This window comes from Amblyomma americanum, chromosome 1 (assembly GCF_052857255.1).
Source record: "Amblyomma americanum isolate KBUSLIRL-KWMA chromosome 1, ASM5285725v1, whole genome shotgun sequence".
NCBI classification, from domain to species: Eukaryota; Metazoa; Arthropoda; class Arachnida; order Ixodida; family Ixodidae; genus Amblyomma; species Amblyomma americanum.
The window spans coordinates 500,268,315-500,288,618 of record NC_135497.1 but is presented as its reverse complement, the minus strand read 5'-3'; the positions used below and the strand labels follow the sequence as shown (position 1 = coordinate 500,288,618).

The 20,304-nt window shown below is 49.8% G+C and overlaps 1 protein-coding gene across 16 annotated transcripts in view; it reads left to right on the top strand.

Moving 5' to 3' along the window:
• Positions 1-2,785: 2,785 nt before the first annotated feature.
• Positions 2,786-20,304, top strand: part of LOC144116125 (uncharacterized) — a 203,171-nt gene continuing 185,652 nt past the window's right edge. For 5 of the 16 annotated variants that reach the window (XM_077650813.1, XM_077650812.1, XM_077650810.1 and 2 more), the window contains exons 1-4: positions 2,793-3,116; positions 6,223-6,399; positions 6,641-6,783; positions 7,969-8,040. In XM_077650813.1, coding sequence (XP_077506939.1) covers positions 6,303-6,399; positions 6,641-6,783; positions 7,969-8,040 — 312 coding nt within the window. In that variant the 5' untranslated portion in view covers positions 2,793-3,116; positions 6,223-6,302. Of the gene's footprint in view, positions 3,117-6,222; positions 6,400-6,640; positions 6,784-7,831; positions 8,041-8,118; positions 8,213-15,722; positions 15,810-16,366; positions 16,479-20,304 lie in introns of those variants that run through there. The other 11 variants (XR_013311746.1, XR_013311747.1, XR_013311749.1 and 8 more) reach the window with 11 other exon arrangements.

Here is a 20,304-nt window from a genome sequence, read left to right as displayed (position 1 = left end):
TCCGATAGTGGTACTATCTCGAAGACCTCGTGGTATACTGCCAACGAATACTCAGGCGCTTCAATAAACACCAACGAAAACGCTATCCAGGTTTGTTTGGGTCACATGAGTGACGGAGGAGGTAGGTCGTGCTTCATGAAGTGGTAGGCGGGGGCACATCAGAGGTGCCGCTTTTTTCCGATCCATGAAAATGGTTGAATGTGTGGACAGTCAAGGCATACCCTACAAACGTTTACACTGTCATACGAAGGCTCAGGTTTGATAACATTGCTGAGCAAGCCGATACTGTTCGAAATACCACGTTGAAATAGAAAGTGATGCTTCAGCTGAATACACCTGGGACGTAGTTCGGTGATGCAAGGAGGATTCTCAGCCACTCGAAACGCGAGGATTTTGCTCAAGGACAATAAAATATTTTAGTTTATGCCCAGGATTTATTTCTATAATGAGGACTGTCAGAGTAGCACTTTCCGCGGTCTCCGTTATTACGTTCATTGAGGCCACGCTCCTAAGTTGCAATCAAATAATTAGTTTTCTCTTTTCGCTTGCTCACCAATCTTGGCTCACGTTCCTGCTTGCTTTGTCTCTTTCGATTTCGCTGGTGACGTAAATGGCGCCAATAAGCTATACAATCTTGATCACAGTCACTCATTCCGGCTTAAGTACGTTGTTGTTGTGTGTGGTGTTGTTGTAAGCTGTGATAATCGAAAAGTATTCCAAAACTTAGTTTCTATTGATAGGCGCAGCCGGCGTTATCATTCGTGCTACATCATACGTGCGCACAGTGAGGCTACGTCTTAAGTAGTGCTAAGAGTATTTGTACCAAAAAAAGCACCTTGAACCCCGGCAGAGCAGTCAGTCTTGTACTGTTTGCTTTTCGGGCTATATTTTTCCAATTAAGCATATGTGGGAATGAGATTGAAGGGGAGAGGATTAGCCGCATTACAAACGTCAGCCTTCATGGACACAGCGAGATTTTTACGACGTAGAGGCGGCGTGTTAATTGACCCAATAAGGCGACATTAGAGAGGACTGCTTCCGGTGTCACCCTGTGTAGAATCGCTCTTGATTTAAAATTTATCCACAAACTTCCGCTTGTTTGCTGACCGTGGCGATATCATGCGGTCAAAAATGTCCCTTTTCCTCAAATGTGTGAAAGAAACGGTTGGAAGAGCAAGGTGCTACTCTTCTCATGTTGCGCGCAATATAATGGCAGAATATATAATGTTCATGCTAAGTAAAAGCGACCGTGCAGCTACTGTCGGTGAGAAGTGTTGGAAAAACGAACAGGTTTTTGTCGGCGAATTGTCGTCAATACATAAAATGAAATATTAGAACGTGCACTTGCGATACGCTGAATGTGACTGCTGCCGAAATGCACTGCCACGTAGAGATCCTGCAACTGGCGCCGGATTATCGTGCCTTTACTGCTCCGTTCCGCTTTTTCGAGTGAGAGCTCCCACATGATTCTGCTGAAGCCCTCGTATTTAATTTCTAACATTTCTTACTCTTATTCCTAGACTCACCTGGAGGACATGGATAATCTGTAGTACAGTACTTCAATAGGGACGCCTTTGTCTTGGAGAAAGAAACAACCTTTAAATGATGCAGTCTGTTTAAAGTACTGACTGTTATCTGGATGTGATGGAGGGCCTCACAGCAGGCAATCCGCTTGAGGTTTCGGGCTGGAATTGGCAGGTTGGCGGTGATGTGTAATTAATGGAATATCAGGAGTGCCATATTCCTTGGCGGTACTCTTGAATTCTGAAACACGCGCTTCCTAGCTCAGACACTGCACACTTGGGCACCAATGTGCCTGTTCGTTTGCCCAAATTTTAAATACAAGCGAACACACGATGCAGCCTCCATTATTATGGGCCTATTAAATGCTACAGTAGGCCACACAAACAGTCAGTAACATTTCAGTTACCCAGCGTTTCTAAACAGTACTCATAAGACTCAACGACGTGGCTGAGATGTGATTGCCACTCTCTGCACTCGATAGTCCTGCGTTAATCATCAGACGCTTCAGTTGGAGCATTGCCATGTGAAGTCTTGAAAGTCCACACGTTCCCAGGGGTGCACGCGTTCCCAGACACAGCACCATCTTGTTGCCATAGGTGGCACATTGTCCATAGCGGTCGCTCAAGTCTCTCATGGCTTCCATGAGTGCACTTGTTCCGAAGTCTTGCGGCACCTCGTTACACCAGATGGCACAGTATCATAACTGGTCACTGTGCTATCCCCATGACCCTGATGGCTCAGGCTGCTCTGGGCAAAGTTGTCCTCGGGCACTATCCCCATGTCCCTGATTGCTCAGGCTGCTCTGGGCAAAGTTGTCCTTGGCACTATCCCCATGTCCCTGATGGCTCAGGCTGCTCTGGGCAAAGTTGTCCTTGGGCACGCGCTGAATGCTCGAAATTTTTTTGTATGCGAATGCAGTGCCAGTAACCACTCAGGTTTTCGCGTAGAAAGTTCCTTATTAGTCTACTGCAGTGCAATGTTGACTCAAGCAGCGACTCGCACGAGATTACGCCCATTGCGGAATGCAAAGAAAAAATATGTCAAGAAATGGAGGGTGTGCACTGAGAGATACCTCGGCAGTCACGCGTTGAGATATACAGTGCTTAGGAACAACTTTCTTGGCCTACTTTGAAGCACGCCTTTTGTCTTTGGCGTTGGCCTCTTGTCGAGCCTGTTATGAGATAACCACCTCCATTGTTCGAGTTCGTATTGTGCGATTGCTTTTCCTCCTTGACTGATAGAGCGTAAAAGCGCTCACAGATACGCTCCTTTTGCGCGAAAGTGAAAAGCATGGGGGTGTACATTCATGCTTTTGCTAGCTCAGCTCGGGTACGATGATTAAGCTGCCTTGATAAGAAACTCTACGTAGTGATGTGCAGTTTCGCCGAAAGTCTTGTACTGCGAGGATTGACTTTATGTTCGATGCAGGCTAGTTTTGACTCCAGGAAAATGGCGAGCAAGTGTGCGCATGTGGTTTCAAATGTGATGTCTGTGGAGGCGATTTCTCGCCGGGATTGGTGAGGGGGCAATCTCACTACCTGGATGGATACTCTTGACATTCGTAGTACGCTTCCCAAGCAGCCGAGAACGCGGTGAGTTGCAGTTTCACTAAAGCGGTTCGTAGGGTCATTCCTTTGTGTTCGTTGGCGTTCGAAATCAAAACAGCGGCATTTTAGGCTGCTGCTGTTGTCTTGAAGAGTACGGGGTGTTCGGGGTGCGTGAAACGTTAAATCTAAAGCATGTGTGCTACCGGCTAACGGGCACTCTTGCCGTTACCACTGCGGTTCGGAGCTAGTACGGTGCTCGCATACACTCTGTAAGTGTGCTTAATGTTGTAGTTACAGCCCTGCCGCTATTGTCACCGCATCGGGAACCGACTGCGCCAGTGTGGTAGCGGTATCCTAAAACGTTCTGATTGCAGTGCTGGTGCCGAAGCTGGGACGTGAAACGCAAACGAACTTCAGTGAACATTCGCTTGTTTTTATAACGCAACATTTGTTTAGGAGCTGCTATTTCTGCCTATCTGCGCTTGTCCTCTGTGTTTGAATTTTGTTTATTAAGCTAAAATGACCCCTTTCGTTTTTGTTAGCCGCGCTTTCTTGAAGAGTAACTGCAATTCTTACTTCATCCTGCAATAAAAGTAAGGGATATACATGGCAGTAAAGCGTGATAAGACACTACAATGTTCGGAGGGAAGAATGCTGTACCGATGGGCAGAATAGTGGGAGATATTACCGTGCACCTTTCCAAGTTGCGGATTAAAGGGGGGAGACGATAGCTACTGATATCGAGTAGCTGAGGTCGAGCGGGTTGCAAGCGACACCTCACGGACGTTTTTGGAATGAATTTTTACAAAAGGCATTTTCACCTAAGGCTAGTATCGCCGCCTGCCGTAGCCGCCCGGAGCTTGCATCCCAAGTGTGAAATTCTCCCTCTGCACTGAAACCAAAGAGACCAGCTCTGCGTTCGAAAATCTTTAATTAAAAGTTATGCGCTAAAAAATGTTATGCACTAACGTAACACTAATTTTAGCCAAGTCGTTAGCACTGTTCAAAAGCCTTGTGCAATCTGATGCAATGTTCCCATGGCAATAAGACTGTGGTGCGTCTTTTAGTCTTTATAAGTCTCAAAATCGTTGTGCAACGCTTGCCTTTACAGCATTTAACAATTCACAGCCCATGTTTCAACCTACCAACTAGGAACACGGGTGATAACATTCTGAACCGTCCATTCTTAAATGAAGGAAAATGTCCGAAGCACGACAGGGATTTTGGCGGGAAACTCATCGGCGCCGCTATCTCGTTTATTTCACACATCGCGCACTCATGCATACCGCATGACATTTTTTAGAGTCTCGACCAGGGCATTTCAAAACTTTTGCGATTGAGACCAGTCAAGTAAACAGAGGTAAAACAAAAAAAATGCACGGAGAGCATAAAAATAGTCTCTACTGTCCGTCTAATCCCCTACCGAGAAATCGATGAGTGGATCGTCACCGGACGAAGCTTGATCGGTGAAATCCACAACATCTTCTTAGCTAGAGGGCCCAGATGAGTTGTCGACTTCCATCGGTGTCTCGGCATTAATCATCGGCAGCACGCAGAGTCCTTCTGGTAGGAAAACACAATCTCGTGCGGGAACAGGCTTGTAACAGAAACGGCGATCAGAATCAAGAATCGGCACCAGTATTTCAGCCGTGTTGGAAGATGACGCCGGTGGAGCGCCGTGGAATCCTACGAAAATGAAATATCGTGCCAGAACAGGCATATAATCAGTGCGGCCATCGCAAACAGCTAACGGCACCAGTATGACAGCCGGAATACTCGGAGGTGACGCCGCTCAGGCATCGCGGAATCCATCTTCAGCGAGAGGCTGCGGTGCTGATGTCATCGTTCTTCGGTAGTTATCTACTGCACAGAAATAAAGAATAGCCACTGTGAGAAAACAAGAAAACTCTTAAAGAGCAGCGATTATACGTAATAAAAGTTCATAGACGATGGCTTACTCTGGCCCAGCAGATTGCCGAAGCGGGCCGGACTCACGCCGTTCTTGGCTGCTGTCAGATCGCTGGGTGCACCGTGTTGTGGTGTCCTTACCGGTGTTATTGTGATAACGGATTAGAACAACGGCATAAAAGTGCTTGCGTCTCCGGATGCGTAGCATGAACCAAGCATGAACCAAGCGCGAACCTCCTGATAACAGTACTTTGCCGCCAGAAAATGTCATTGTTGCCCACATGAACTGAGTTTTATTTCGAAACCACTCGACGTGAGAATTTGCACGGGTGAATTTTTCTGTTTTTGACAATTAAAAAAAGTGCACCTAAAAAGTTTTGAGAATTATCTAGAAAACAAAACTTTTCCAGAGACTTCTCAAATAAATAAGTGAAGCACGACCAAGCCTCGTAATAATACCAAAACCTACACTGGCGATCGCAGCGACATAAAGACGACAGGCTGAAGCTCTTCGTTTTTTTTTACATTTTTTTTACGTTTGAATGAGGTGCTCCTCAGCAGTGTACTTGAGGATGATGTTTGATATCACATCAGTTTTGAGGTGTTAGTGCAGCGGTCCATTGGTGCGTCATGTTTTAGCCAGCATTTTTGCAGAACATGTGGGTTTCGCCCCACATGTGTTTCCTTAATGATTTGCAGCCGCGGACGAACTTTGTCACACATCGTGGAAGTATTCTGTCCACGAAGGTACAGAAACTGTTTGTTTTTGTTTTCACTGCACACATACGGGGTTTTGCACATCGAAAATTTGGAGGAACTTTTATGCGTACTCAACTTGCACTTGAATTTTTCTTTCGTTTCGTTTCATCTCGCTTTATAGCCATAAATGCCTTTGTAAGGGGAAAAACGGAATATATTACTGCCTTGATTTTTCTACAAGGTGTCCTGCTTCTGTACAGCACGATATTAGCGACCAAATTATTCACACATCCTGTGTGCCGAATTCACAGCCAGTACGTGCGAAGTTTGAAAAGGCATAATTATATCGTTAAGCAGGTGTTACATCATGCCTTAACAGATGAAAATTGAATGCTATGTAGTTTCGCGTTCTGCGTGAGAGCCTCGCTCAAGATAACATTTGATATTAGGCACTCATAACTACGTGACTAGGCCACCTTAAGCAATCTGCTAAATATATTTTGTGATTTTAATTCATTATATTGTGTGATCTCCCATGATGCAGGAGCTCTGCATACAAGACTGCGGGGCTTGAACACGCCAGGCGCGGTACACCAGGACACGAGCTATTGGGAATGTGTCGGCATGTTTCTACGATGTTGGAATGAGTGTGCACTCGGCAGTGTCTTCCAATATTGGTTTTGTACCAAGCCTTCAGATTATGACGTCGTTGTATTTCAAGGTACTGTACTTATTTTCAACTCTTCACTGATACTCGGTATAATAGTCGCTCTACTGAAGCGTTCGAGCGAGGCATGCCACTTGTCTGTTTGTTCCTTCTCTGCAAAGAGACCTCCATTGCCGCGCCACCAGCAGAATTTGTAGCCTCGATGTCTAGTGGTTCCCTGTGAATTTCTCATTTATTCATCTCTCTTCATAACATAATTCATTATTAGTCTGGTCTGAATCTCTCTTGTGGTTAGCTTCCAGATGGTTTGGGGAAGAGACCAAAAGGCACATCAATGACCTGTTACATGCCTGTGCCGACAGTACTGGGCAAAATGAGCTGTTGGAATTTCACATCGCAAAGGATATTTCAGGGCTGTACCTACAACCCAAAAAGACGGTAAGGATGCAATGTATTGAAATTTGTTCCGCATAGGTAGCAAAAAGGCATTAAAGCTGTCCCGTAGATAATTTTAGGGAGCAAGGTGAGGCCACTGAGTGGGCTTCGATGTGAACACGTTTAGCGCTTGTTTCTTGAAGCGTGTAGAAAGCAGAGTGCCTCTTCTAAGGAGCCAGGAAATTAGCCACTAACGATTCTCTGCCTTGCCTGCTACCTCGGGTTTTGATACCCATTGGGACGTATTTGTTTCTGAGGTTTATCATTGTTGTTTTGTATAATTCCCAGTTATGATTAGCTATTCTTGATAGATAACATTTCATTTCTTTTTTCCCTTAAAGGCCCGAAGGCATTAAGCAGCGTGGCATGGTTGGAGGCTTAAAATAGCTTCACATATAATTCAGTCAGTAATGAATGTGAAGAAAGCCACGCTTCTATGAGGAATGACTTCTTCCTGAAAATGCTTACATTGATGTCTAATGGATAGGCAGCAGCTGAAAAGAACATCGCGGACGGAGCCGATTTGTTATGGCCATTATTGCAATATGTATCAAGATTTGTAGAATGCCAGCGCATTCCGTTTTTTGTGCGGCGTCGGTCACGTTCTGCTCTTGCACAGAAATGAAAAATTGAGCAGGAAAAGTAGGAAAGCATTATTAATTATCCAGGAGGCTTGGTCTTGACAAATCTAGCTACCACAGACTAGGTACTGTTCCCAAAGTTAGAAAAGGCCTGCATTAACTTAGCGTCGAATAAGGCAGGAAGGGGACGAGGCGTTCTTCTCAAGAGCAACGTTGAAAAGACTGGATAGTTTACAAACGTGTTTTCTTTATTGACCTCTTGGTAACATGTACAGGCGTTTGGAAAGTGCAGATACTGTTCTCTAGCTTATCATTATAAGCTGGACGTTTTCCTCAGTTTCTTACGGTTACTGCCTCTACTCGATCAGTATGCTGCAAGCGATCTTGAAGGTTTTACTCTTCTATATCGTTCTTTTCTCAGCTTTATATACTCCGCGAGGAGGTGCCATTTCAGCGTTCTCTCGTTCCAGGTGCTTGGTCAAAGGATTCGGATGCCGGGGTGGTGCTTTCACGAGGATGGTTGAATACGGCGCTTTCTACCGTGTTCATGACATCTGCGTTTTCTTCCTTGCTTGCCATGACTGCAGGCTCCGTCATTCAATTTCAGGTATGTCAGGACGCCACCTATGTGATCTCCAGAAGAGAAGCTCGCGAAAGGAGGGATACCTGTGGGATTGGTGTAAGTTTGTCATTCATTCTTATATTCTATCATGCGTACTCTTGTTCATTAATTTATTCATTCATTTTGTTGACCCAGAAGATCATAAGAGGACATCACACAGGGGACGGTGGGAGAGATAAACACATGTACAGAGGAGAAGGGTACAAACATGATTCTAAAGTACTGTGATGACCCCCATAATGCGCAGGTCCACACGGGACGGAGAGGCAAAGAGACACCGTATGGCTCAGTTTAAACAAACAGGTATATTCAATAATTACACATGATTAAGATTATACATCAGAGGCTGGCGCGTCCGAGCTTACGTGCCGACGACTTCATGGGGGCGATGGAGTGGCTCCGGAGTTGGGCTCGAGCGGTTGCTGGCAGAAGCTGCACGCCGTCGGGCTTCCGCGCTGAAGGCCCTCTTGGCGAACGATGTCGTCCTGAGTGTGCCTCTTCCGTACTGCTTCTCGATTTTTATATCCTCTTCTCCACACTCCCTAGGGTGAGGACGCCCTCGCCGGAGGGGAAGGAGGGGGGGCTAGGGCTTTCACTTGGGCGCACAAACATACCACCGCATCGTGGTCTCGCCCCCCTCACGTGTTGAGTCCGCGGGAAAGAATGTTGTCTTCGAGGTAGCGCATAGCGTCGGCTGTGGTAAGGCGCGCTCTGGCCCGCTGACAGTTCCCTTGTCCTGGAATGTGCTCGGAAGGGCCGCCCCTGGAACCGCCACGCCAATTGGGGAGGATAAAGCCTGTTTCCCCGCGGCGGCGGCGGCGGGTCCGGTTGGGTCCGGTTGGGCTTAAACCTCTTCGTTCTGGTTGTCACTCTCATCGAGCATGGCTGGGTAATTGATGATGCCTGTCATCTGGGTCTCCGTTTACGCCGCGCCGTCGAACGTGGAACCTCGTAGCACACACAAGGAATGTACCTCGTAGCACACACAAGGAATGTACCTCGTAGCACACACAAGGAATGTACCTCGTAGCACACAAGGAATGTCACACTCGCTCACCCTCCAGAAGAATGTTCTCCGAACATTTGAGTCCCTGCAGCTCCCCTTGTCTTTCTGAATCGCCTCGCACAGAGCGTCCGACAAAACACTTTTCGCTGCACTAAACACCACTGCACAACACCATATGCCTCCGCTGTCATAACTGGCGTCTCCAGGGGCAGCACTGATCTTCTTTTACAGATAAACATGAAACTCAGCACCCAAGCCTCTCCTTTCTAGTCCAAACTGGACGAAATAAATTTACCACAGTTACAAAGGAGCTCCCACTTCTAGCACGATTACGGCACAGACAAAAATATAGATAACGAAAGGAAGTAGGGCAGGTTCTGCATGCGCTCCGCATGCTCCCCTGTGAAGGTGTTACTTAATGACAGAAAGGTTTAACTACCAACTCCGATAACTTAACACATACGCATATAGCAATGTTATGAGCTGTGGCATTACACAATTCTAACCAGTTCAAAACTCCGCTCTGTTTACACCATTAGTCCGACTTAGCTTTCCGATTTCGCAGCGGATATCGGCCTTCATGAGTCATACTAAGTAAGTCTGTGACCCTTTGTCTGCTTTGGGACTCGCGAGGGCTCGTGGCAGGAGCCTCTCCTGGCGTTATCTGCGCGGCAACCTCGCGCGCTTCTTCTTCTAGCAATGCATGAAGTAAATCCGGTGGCATTCTGGCCGTCACCTCTGGCGCCTGCCGAACAAATGCAGGAGAGGGCGTTTCTTGCGAACTATCTGCGCGCTCCGCTTCACTTCTGTCCCCATCAAAATCCGCGCTTTCCCTTTCCTCATTTCGTGAATACTGAACCGGTGCCGACTTGAGCCGATTTGCGTGTATCCTTATCAAGCGCCGGATCACGTCTCGGACTCTGAAGTTTACCGGAGAAAGCTTCTCGACAACCTCGCACGGTCCTCTCCACTTCGTCTGGAACTTACGAGCTAGCCCAATCTGCCTTTGGTAGTTTTCAATGTACACGCTGTCCCCCACATTAAACGGCGCGTCTCTAGCACTGCGATCGTGCACCTCCTTCCTGCGCTTCGCCGCTTTCTTTAAGGCCTCCTTTGCGATGTCCCTCGCCACTTGCAAGCGCGATTCTAGCTCCACCTTATAGTCGTCCAGTGAAGCGTATGGGACACGACGGGGGCCCTCTGGCACTTCACTAGGCTGGTCCGGGTCTCGGCCGTAGAGAAGAAAGAATGGCGATTCGCCCGTGCTCTCGTGTGCTGCGGAATTGTAGGCAAACATTGCATACGGGAGCCACAAGTCCCAGTCCCGCTGGTCGCGCGAAACAAAATGCGACAGGAACCCGGCCACGGTTTGGTTCAGTCGCTCCACCGCGCCGTTGCAAGCCGGATGGTACGGTGTTGTCTGCTTCTTAGCGATCTTAAGCAGCTCGCAAACTCTCCTCATTAGCTGCGACACGAAGTTCGTTCCCCGATCTGTCAAGAGTTGCCTCGGGGGTCCATGTCGGAGCACGATCTGTTCAACAAATGCTCTTGCAACCGTGTCTGCCTTCTGATCTGGGAGTGCTACCGCTTCCGCGTATTTTGAAAGGTGATCGACAAATACTAAAATGTACTTGTTTCCGGAAGTGGTCGTGGGCAAGGGGCCCATTGTGTCCATACCTGTCCGCTCGAAGGGAGCCGAAACCTCAGGGAACGGCTGAATTGGAGCTGGTCTTCGTCCCTTGGGTGTTTTTCTTTCGAGACAGGAATGACACTTCGCACAGTAGTCTCTAACATCCTGTCGCATGCCACTCCAAAAGTACAAACGCTCCACACGCCTGCGTGTCTTCGCTACGCCAAAATGACCGGCGCATGGCGCATCGTGAAACGCGCGAAGAACCCTTTCTGTCCACGACCGAGGTATGACGACTCTCTCCCAAGCGGTTTTCTCTGGTCTCCCTTTCCTGGTTGGCCTCGTGCGCCGACACAGGGTGCCGTCTTTGCCAATGAAATAACCTAGCTGTTCGGGGTGAGACGGTGCGCCCTCTAAGCTTTCGATTATTCGCTTCAGGTCAGGATCTTTGCACTGCTCTGTGCGTAATTCGGCGGGGTCGACTACGGGACAAACTCATCTATAGCTGCCACGGCAGCTGTGCGGCTGAGTGCATCAGCATTCAGATGCGTCTTTCCTGACTTGTGCTCAACTTCAAAGCAGTATTCCTGCAGGTGTAGATTCCATCTAGCGAGTCGCGAGCTAGGGTCTCTGACACTCATCACCCATTTCAGAGGATGGCAGTCTGTGACTAGCTTGAATTTGCGGCCGTAAAGGTAGCATCTGAAGTGCTTTACTGCCCAGACAACGGCGAGGCACTCCCTTTCCGTAGCTCCGTACTTTTGCTCTGTGGGGCTCAGCTGTCGGCTAGCAAAAACAACGGGATGTTCTTTGCCCTCGATAACCTGAGATAGCACGGCACCAACTGCGAACTTTGACGCATCTGTGGCCATAACGAAGGGCAAATTAAAATCCGGGTGGCGCAACAGCGGTGCACTCATTAGCTTCCTTTTCAGGGCCCCAAAAGCATTCTCCGCGTTTTCGTCCCAGCGAAAGGCGACATTTTTGGCTGTTAAGGCGGTGAGCGGCTTAGCGAGCTTGGCGAACTCCTCTATGTGCCTTCGGTAGTAACCGATCAGGCCGAGAAACTGCCGGACCTGGCGGACGCTAGTCGGGGATGGAAAATCCGAGACACACCTTAGTTTCTCAGGGTCCGGTCGCACGCCGTCAGCTGAAACAACGTGCCCGAGGTATTTCACCTCGTTTTTGAGGAATTGGCACTTAGAGGGCTTCAGCTTGAGACCCGCTGCTCTTAGTCGCACCAAAACCTGCTCAATATCGCGCAAATGGTTATCAAAACTGTCACTGTATATGATAATGTCATCCATATACACGAAGCACAGCCTCCCCAGAAAACCTGCCAGGATAACATCAGCGGTTCTCTGCCAGACAGCAGGGCTGTTGGCCAGACCCATCGGCATTCTTTTCCATTCATAGTGCCCTGAGGGCGTGTTGAATGCCGTTTTCTCGGCATCTGCCGGATCCATTGCTATCTGCCAGAATCCCGCCGCCATGTCCACTACCGTGAAGTACCTGGCAGAGCCCAGCTGAGAAAGCGTCTCCTGTATATTGGGGATGGGGTATGGATCGATGCGAGTTACGGCATTTAGTTTGCGGTAGTCCACTACCAATCGATACGAGCCATCTGGCTTTTCCACCAATAGTGCTGGTGCTCCCCAGGGTGACTTTGAGTGTTCGACAATGCCGCGATCAATCAGGTCCTGCACCTGCCGCTCCATCTCCTCACGTTGGGAGTAAGGAATCCTGTACGCACGCTGGTAAACGGGCGATGAAGTGCCGGTTTCTATCCTGTGCTTTATAACGCCACAGCAGCCCAAATCCAGGTTGGACGCGGCGAATACCTCCGAGTAGTCGTTCAGCAAACCAGCCAGAGCCTCCCTCTCCCTGGAATTTACGTGAGAAAGCTCGAATGACACCTTTGGAGCAGCCGGAGGACTAGCATGCTCTACAGTTGCGAGTACCGTATCGGTGGGCTCACGTTTCTCTATCGCAGAGGTGAAGAAAGCCAATGTTTTGTTCTTGGGAAGGCTCAGTGGCTGCTGGCTACAGTTAACCACCCGTAGGGGCACTCTGTGGGCGTCATTAACTGTCACGAGGCACGCGGCTGCCTTCAGGCCATTGCTGAGAGAGTCGACCGGCTCAAGCACTCCCACGGCGCCGCTCTCTACATCTGAAGGCACAAACGCGTACAAAATGTGCTCCGACCAAGGAAGGACGACCGCCTCATCGACCAGCCTGACGGCAACCCGCGAATATACCTTCTCCAATGATCCCACTGTTTGACGGGTGTCAATATCGGTAATGCGAATCTCAGCCCCTCTCCTGTTCAAAAACGGAACTTTTGATCCGCCCGCATTAACCTCTTCCTCTGAGAATGAGACTACTACCTTCCCTTTTCTCAAAAAATCCTGCCCTAATATACCTGACACTCCGTTTGGCAGAGACACCGTGTCCGGGCATACGTAGCAGGGGTGCTCCAATGCAATTCCGCCGAGAGAGAAGTGTAACCGGTAGAGTCCACTTATGCCAAGAGGATCCCCCGTTATGCCTACAAATTTGGTTGCCATACCACCAGACGCTTCCAACACCTCGCGGTCCCCCTTCCTTCGAAGCGTGTTAAAACTGCTCTCCTTAAGCAATGTCACCTTTGACCCCGTATCTATCAACAATTCCATGCAACAACCATTTAACTTGCAACGCACAACAGGGCATGCCTCGTCGGCCACACAAACTACCACCACCTCATCATCCACTGCTCCCTCCCCACGCTCCTCAGGCTGGGGAGGACTAACTAGTTTTTTGTCTCGGTATCTGGAGCCCCGCTGTAGGCTTGCTTAGGGCGTGTCTCGCCTGCTTCTCTTTGTGGCTCCCCACGGCGCTCGTTTTGGCAGAACCTGGCGATGTGTCCGCGACCCTGGCAAGCGAAGCATACGATTTATTCAAAATCTCGCATACCGCGCCTGTAGCTTTGTGGCGGTCTCCGGTTTCCAGCGAATGGGCGCTGTTGAGCGCGCGCTTCAACCTGGCGTTCTACCTGCTGAGATAGCAGCTGTTCCAAGCGATCTAACCGCTCTGTCAAGAGAGCAACCTCAGGGTTGAGCACCGCTCTCTCTATGACGCGTACTCTCGCTGCGGCTGTCGTTAACGCCTCATTTCGTTCCTCATCCAATGCGGCCTCCACGGCTTGGTCGAAATTGCTCGGCTTGCGCGAGAGCACGAACCGGCGCACGGGGTCTTGCAGACCAGCCACGAACAAAGCGGTCATTTCCTCTTTAAGTAGATCCTCCGCGTATTTCTTCCTTAGCTGGTCTCCTTCCTCCTCCCTGATTAACGTATCGCGTGCTAGGCGCTGAAGCCGCGACGCAAATGTTCGCACGTCCTCCCCTACCATCTGTCCGGCGTCACGGAACCTCTGTACCCGCACGTGACGTGGTTCAGTGTCGAAATGCTCAAACGCAAGCTTCTTAAATTCCGCAAATGATTTTGTGGATTTTACTTTTTCGTCTCGCCATGCAAAATCATGAGCAGCTCCTGCCATCTTACACCTCGCCATTCCCAGCATTTGAGCATCGGACCATCCCCCCATTTTCCCAATCTCTTCTAGCATGGAAAAGAAATCGCAGATTGGAACCCCTGTCTTATCTCCCGTAAACGTCGGAATGACGCTTCCTAATGCCAGCATGCTTGCTCCTAGCGACGGCTGTGGAGTGGGAGCTCCCTCAGATACAGACATTTTTTTTTCTCAAGCCCTCCAGTGCCTCAAGCCTCTCAAATGGGGGTAAAAGTCCCACAATCAGTCCCGTGATTCCCTTTTGATAACAATTTTGAAGTCATGAATGTCACAGCATTCAGAGGACATTTGCTTTTGAGACCCCACTTCTAACACCAGTGTGATGACCCCCATAATGCGCAGGTCCACACGGGACGGAGAGGCAAAGAGACACCGTATGGCTCAGTTTAAACAAACAGGTATATTCAATAATTACACATGATTAAGATTATACATCAGAGGCTGGGGCGTCCGAGCTTACGTGCCGACGACTTCATGGGGGCGATGGAGTGGCTCCGGAGTTGGGCTCGAGCGGTTGCTGGCAGAAGCTGCACGCCGTCGGGCTTCCGCGCTGAAGGCCCTCTTGGCGAACGATGTCGTCCTGAGTGTGCCTCTTCCGTACTGCTTCTCGATTTTTATATCCTCTTCTCCACACTCCCTAGGGTGAGGACGCCCACGCCGGAGGGGAAGGAGGGGGGGCTAGGGCTTTCACTTGGGCGCACAAACATACCACCGCATCGTGGTCTCGCCCCCCTCACGTGTTGAGTCCGCGGGAAAGAATGTTGTCTTCGAGGTAGCGCATAGCGTCGGCTGTGGTAAGGCGCGCTCTGGCCCGCTGACAGTTCCCTTGTCCTGGAATGTGCTCGGAAGGGCCGCCCCTGGAACCGCCACGCCAATTGGGGAGGATAAAGCCTGTTTCCCCGCGGCGGTGGCGGCGGGTCCGGTTGGGTCCGGTTGGGCTTAAACCCCTTCGTTCTGGTTGTCACTCTCAACGAGCATGGCTGGGTAATTGATGATGCCTGTCATCTGGGTCTCCGTTTACGCCGCGCCGTCGAACGTGGAACCTCGTAGCACACACAAGGAATGTACCTCGTAGCACACACAAGGAATGTACCTCGTAGCACACACAAGGAATGTACCTCGTAGCACACAAGGAATGTCACAGTACCAACTTGGCAGCATTTTTGAGTACGTCATATAAACTGCATCACTAGAAAGTACCGAACTGACAGCACTGTTTTCTAGGTCATGTAAGCTTAATGCGTTAGAATAATCGAAGATGTCATTATTTTACTGGTTATTTGACCACGTAGGCAGACGAGGTCGCAAAAAAGAGAAGTTCCGCAGACTGAATAAAGCAAGTTCAATTTTACCTGAGAGAGAATATGTACACAATAGGACAGAAGAAAACAGAATGAGAACAGACTGAAACACGAAAATAACCTACGTAGTGCATAAGAACAGAAGCTCCGCTTCTAGCAGCGATGCAGAGTGCGGGTTGACTCATGTTTTTTTCTCTCCTGTTTTGCCTATCTGAGCCACTGCTATTTCAGAGATCAAGTCATCCCTGTGTGAGGATTGTGCAACACCCCTGGGAAATTGTATTTCTTATCTGCATGTGAAGCCATGAACATTCGAAGGTAAATAGCTTGCAATGTTTCGCAGACTTCTTGTGCGCAACAGAACTACAATTAGTGCAGCTGCCAGATCGCCCACCGTAAGAACACAATGCACGTTAAGATTACCTGATTAAGTGCAAAACCTCCTCTGCACGGCATGAATAGGTACTGGCACTTCACCCTACATTCTTGCAGAAAGGCGCTAGGAAGGAGGAGAATGGGAGCTCTCGGGTATGCACAAATTGAGGTCACATATGTTCCACATGGTCCCTGCTAATTTGCGCCTCAGACTGGACCCTCGTATATAGGCAAGAATCGCCAAAGTGCTGCGCAATGTACGTGAGCGTTAGAGATCCCTAGGTAGTTCACATTATTCCGAGGCCTTCCACTACGGCACATCTTTCTCTGTTTCCTCTTCAAGTGCCTCCTCCATCCTTTCCCTGACGGCGTGGTTCAGGGGTATACAGAGAAATGAGACAGCTACTGCACCACTTCGTTTACTGGAAACTAATTTTAATTTTTATATCAGGCAGAGGGGAGTGTGATGAAACTGTCACTCTCATGCCTTTACTCCGCAGGGTAACGAAGAGTTGTGCAGCTGTCTAAGGGCCTTCTGAGGTTCATGTCTGAGACCCAAATATCCGGGAGCCCTTTCAGCAGGAAGCGCTGCATAAGGGATTTTCGTCCGGGGTAAACTACCTCTTTGTATGCCTTAACACATAAGTAGCATGCTCTTGCCGTTAAAGATGAATGTTAACGCTCAATACCATACTGTACATGCACGCATGAGAGTACGCTATAATATTCCTCCAGAGATTTTTGCGTTGTCCAGGCACCACTGTTGCTTTCGCTTGAAGATTCGATGGAGCTATACTCGGGGGCGTGGCACTCTGGACGTGTGAAGTGATATCCGCCGCCACACCATGCTCTTATACCAGTCATATCAAAGTCTTGCAGGTAACCGCCAAGAGAATGGTTACTGGCGCAAGAACTAGTCAACTTATAACCGGTGTTTGAAAAAAAATACTGCTATTAGGAAAATTTCCAGATTCAAAACAGTGCATGGACGGTATAAAGGTAGTACCATGACAAGAAGGCTCACCAGATGCGCTGTCGTACACTTACCTCTAACTGTTGCCCCTCGTCACTTGTGAACACTGTTAGAATGTATGTTGTAGTTTTAGTGCAAAAGCACGCATAAGCTCACCAACCACAATCAATAATCTTGTCACCGCACATGCGTTCACTCTACGTATGCACGTACGACCTTGTGCCGTTGTTAGCAACGAGGTGACTACCCGAGCTTACTCGAGTAGTTCGGGTAAGCTCGGAAAATTTCGGACGTGCATCGCGCCAGCTGCCCGTAAAGCTGCTCAAGAAGAACAACATGGTTCACACAATACCTAACGGTGGCTGGGATAGAACCAGCCACCTGCCAGTGCAGTGGCGCATCTCTTAATAATTAATAATAATTAATAATTGGTTTTTGGTGGAATGGAAATGGCGCAGTATCTGTCTCATATATCGTTGGACACCTGAACCGCGCCGTAAGGGAAGGGATAAAGGAGGGAGTGAAAGAAGATAGGAACGAATAGGTCCGTAGTGGAGGGTTCCGAAATAATTTCGACCACCTGGGGATCTTTAACGTGCACTGACATCGCACAGCACACGGGCGCCTTAGCGTTTTTCCTCCATAAAAACGAAGCCGCCGCGGTCGGGTTCGAACCCGGGAACTCCGGATCAGTAGTCGAGCGCCCTAACCACTGAGCCACCGCGGCGGGGCACATCTTTTAACCGCTGGCAGTGGATTTGAGCACTCACCGCCATTTATGAATGTTAAGTAGAGAATGACCAGTTCTGCAGATAGGGGCATTAATCCACTAAAAATATCGTCTGACATTCACAAGGCGGAGCTTAAGTGCCCTCTCCAGTTGAAGAATGACTTCTACTCGTTTTAACTACGTCAAACCTCTACCAATTCTTTCATTTCTTCTTTTCTTCTCTTACTGCCTTTTCAACTTGTTATTTTCTTTACTTAAACATAGAAACAGTCAAGTTCTTGCTATCTATCTAACTTCTGAGCGTCTGTCACCCACTCTCTGGTTAATCTAGTTTTTGTCCATTCTGGTTGGTTTGCTGTCGAGCATTCTTGTAACAGTGCGACATGCCAGCGATAAGTTTTGGGTTTAGGCTCGCATATTATAGCGAAAGCTGTATATACGAGGTAAAGCTTGCGGAGATTACAACGTTGTATGCAATTTAGCGGTGTCACCATTTAGAAATCACGCGACGGCTCAACAACCAATGATGCTCTCGCCCTATCATATTGCCGCGAATATTTGCAGTGTTTATTCGTTTTTCAAATCTGCCGCGACACCACCTTATCGCTTTGTTTGCGACGCAAGACGCGACTAGATTTATCTCGATTGATCGCAGCCAGGCAAAGCTGATTCTACGTTGTTCCGGAATGTTCTAGTAACTTTGCGCCCTTTATCTCGAATGTTCACTATCAGCTTTAAATTGAGCACGGCCGACAGCGGCGGGCATTCTGTTCGACGACCGCCGAGCACGCTTGTCGCTTCGCCGCCGCCGAGTGATTCAGTCCATTTTGGGTGCAAGTCAGCCCAATAAACAGTTCTTTTAGAAGATCCTTTCGTCCGTCTTCATCGCTGCTTCGACTGCCGTCACCACTACGTGACATCTGATGGAGGTGCGGGGTAACTTCAATGTTCCGGACGCCCCCTTCAAGTCGTGAAGCCAGCCCTGAGCGCTTCGCACCCGAGGACGAGCCAGCAGCTCAGCGAGCCAGCTGACGTCTCCAGGGAGAGGAGCCTGAGTTCGGGAAACTGCCGGACCGCACAAGACAGCGAAAAGACGCGGCTACGAGCACCGCAATCTCGCCGAAGATGTCGACACCGATCATACTGCAGCAGCCGCGGGTGCCGCCAACTTTCAATGGATCCCTAGGCGAAGACCCTGAAGAATGGTTGGATCAATTTGAGCGCGTGGCGTCATTCAACAAGTGGGATGATGCGGCAAAGATTGGACACGTTTTTTTCTCATTGGATGGCTCCGCACGCACGTGGTACGAAAACTACGAGTCGTCCCTTACGACATGGGAGCTATTCAAGAGAGAATTATTGAAGGTATTTACCAGTGTCGTGAGGAAAGAAAGAGCCGAACGACTCCTCGAGTCCAGGATCCAGCTTCCGAATGAGCCCGTCCGCAGTTACGTCGAGGAGATGAAGCGCCTATTTCGCCGCGCCGATCCCGGGATGACCGAGGAAAAGAAAGTTCAGGTCTTAATGCGCGGCGTAAAAGAACAACTCTTTGGCAGCCTCGTCCGTCAGCCGCCAAAAACGGTCGAGGAATTCATGCAGGAAGCCTGCACGATTGAGAAGACCCTCGACGTCCGAGCTCGGCAGTACAACCGCCCTTCCTCTGCCTATGCAATCCGTTCGGACACGGCGGCGACCACCAGCGACAGCTTGCGGGACGTTATCCGCGAAATCGTCCGAGAGGAGCTACGCCGATTACTGCCATCCTCCCAACAGCCACAAGCATCGACTCTGATGGACGTGGTACGGGAAGAAGTGCAACAGGCACTTGGCACCCCGACGGCCACAGAACCCCAGGCCATGACCTACGCCGCTGCAGTAAGGACTGCTCAGCCCCAACGACAACCCCCACGTCCTCCCCGAGATGAGCCACTTGGTCCACAACGCCGCCTCCCAGCCACCGCCCGCCCAGCCAATGACCGACCCTCAAGCCCCAGGAAATGCGACGCCTGGAGGACTTCCGGCAACCGGCCGTTGTGCTTCCATTGCGGTGAGGCCGGCCATATTCTTCGTCACTGCCCGTACCGACGTATCGGTCTTCGAGGATTTGCCGTTAACGCCCCACGACCACGCTTCGGACAACGTCCGCACGAAATCTACGAGTACCTGCGTCGAGAAGAGTACACGCCGAACCGCTTTTCGCGCTCACCATCGCCGTCAACCTCGCGCTTTGCGTCGCCACGCCGCAGCTACGCAGCCGCGGTACGAGGAAGGTCGCCCAGCCCCCGTAGGGGAAACTAAAGGCAGCAACCTCTGGAGGTGAGGTTGCTCACGAGCTAAACGCCGAAGATCCTCCACCGACCACGCCCCATGAAGACGCTGCACCCGCGACGCCGCATGAAGAACCGACACTCGCTGCACCGACGCCGCACACAATGAGAACCTCGATCACGACGCAAGCTACCTTGAAATCGACGCCGCCACCCAGAGGAGCTTCGACCACACGCCCAACCCGTGACTCGCATACGCGACGAAGCCGTGACCCGACGCCGAGAGCGACATGCAATGCAAGAGCCAGGACCTCCGACCTAGAAGTGACTATCGACGGCCGGAAAGTTGCCGCTCTAGTCGACACAGGAGCCGATTACTCGGTGATGAATGGAACATTCGCTGCGCAGCTCAGAAAAGTCACAACGGCTTGGGACGGCCCACAAATTCGCACCGCTGGGGGCCACCTC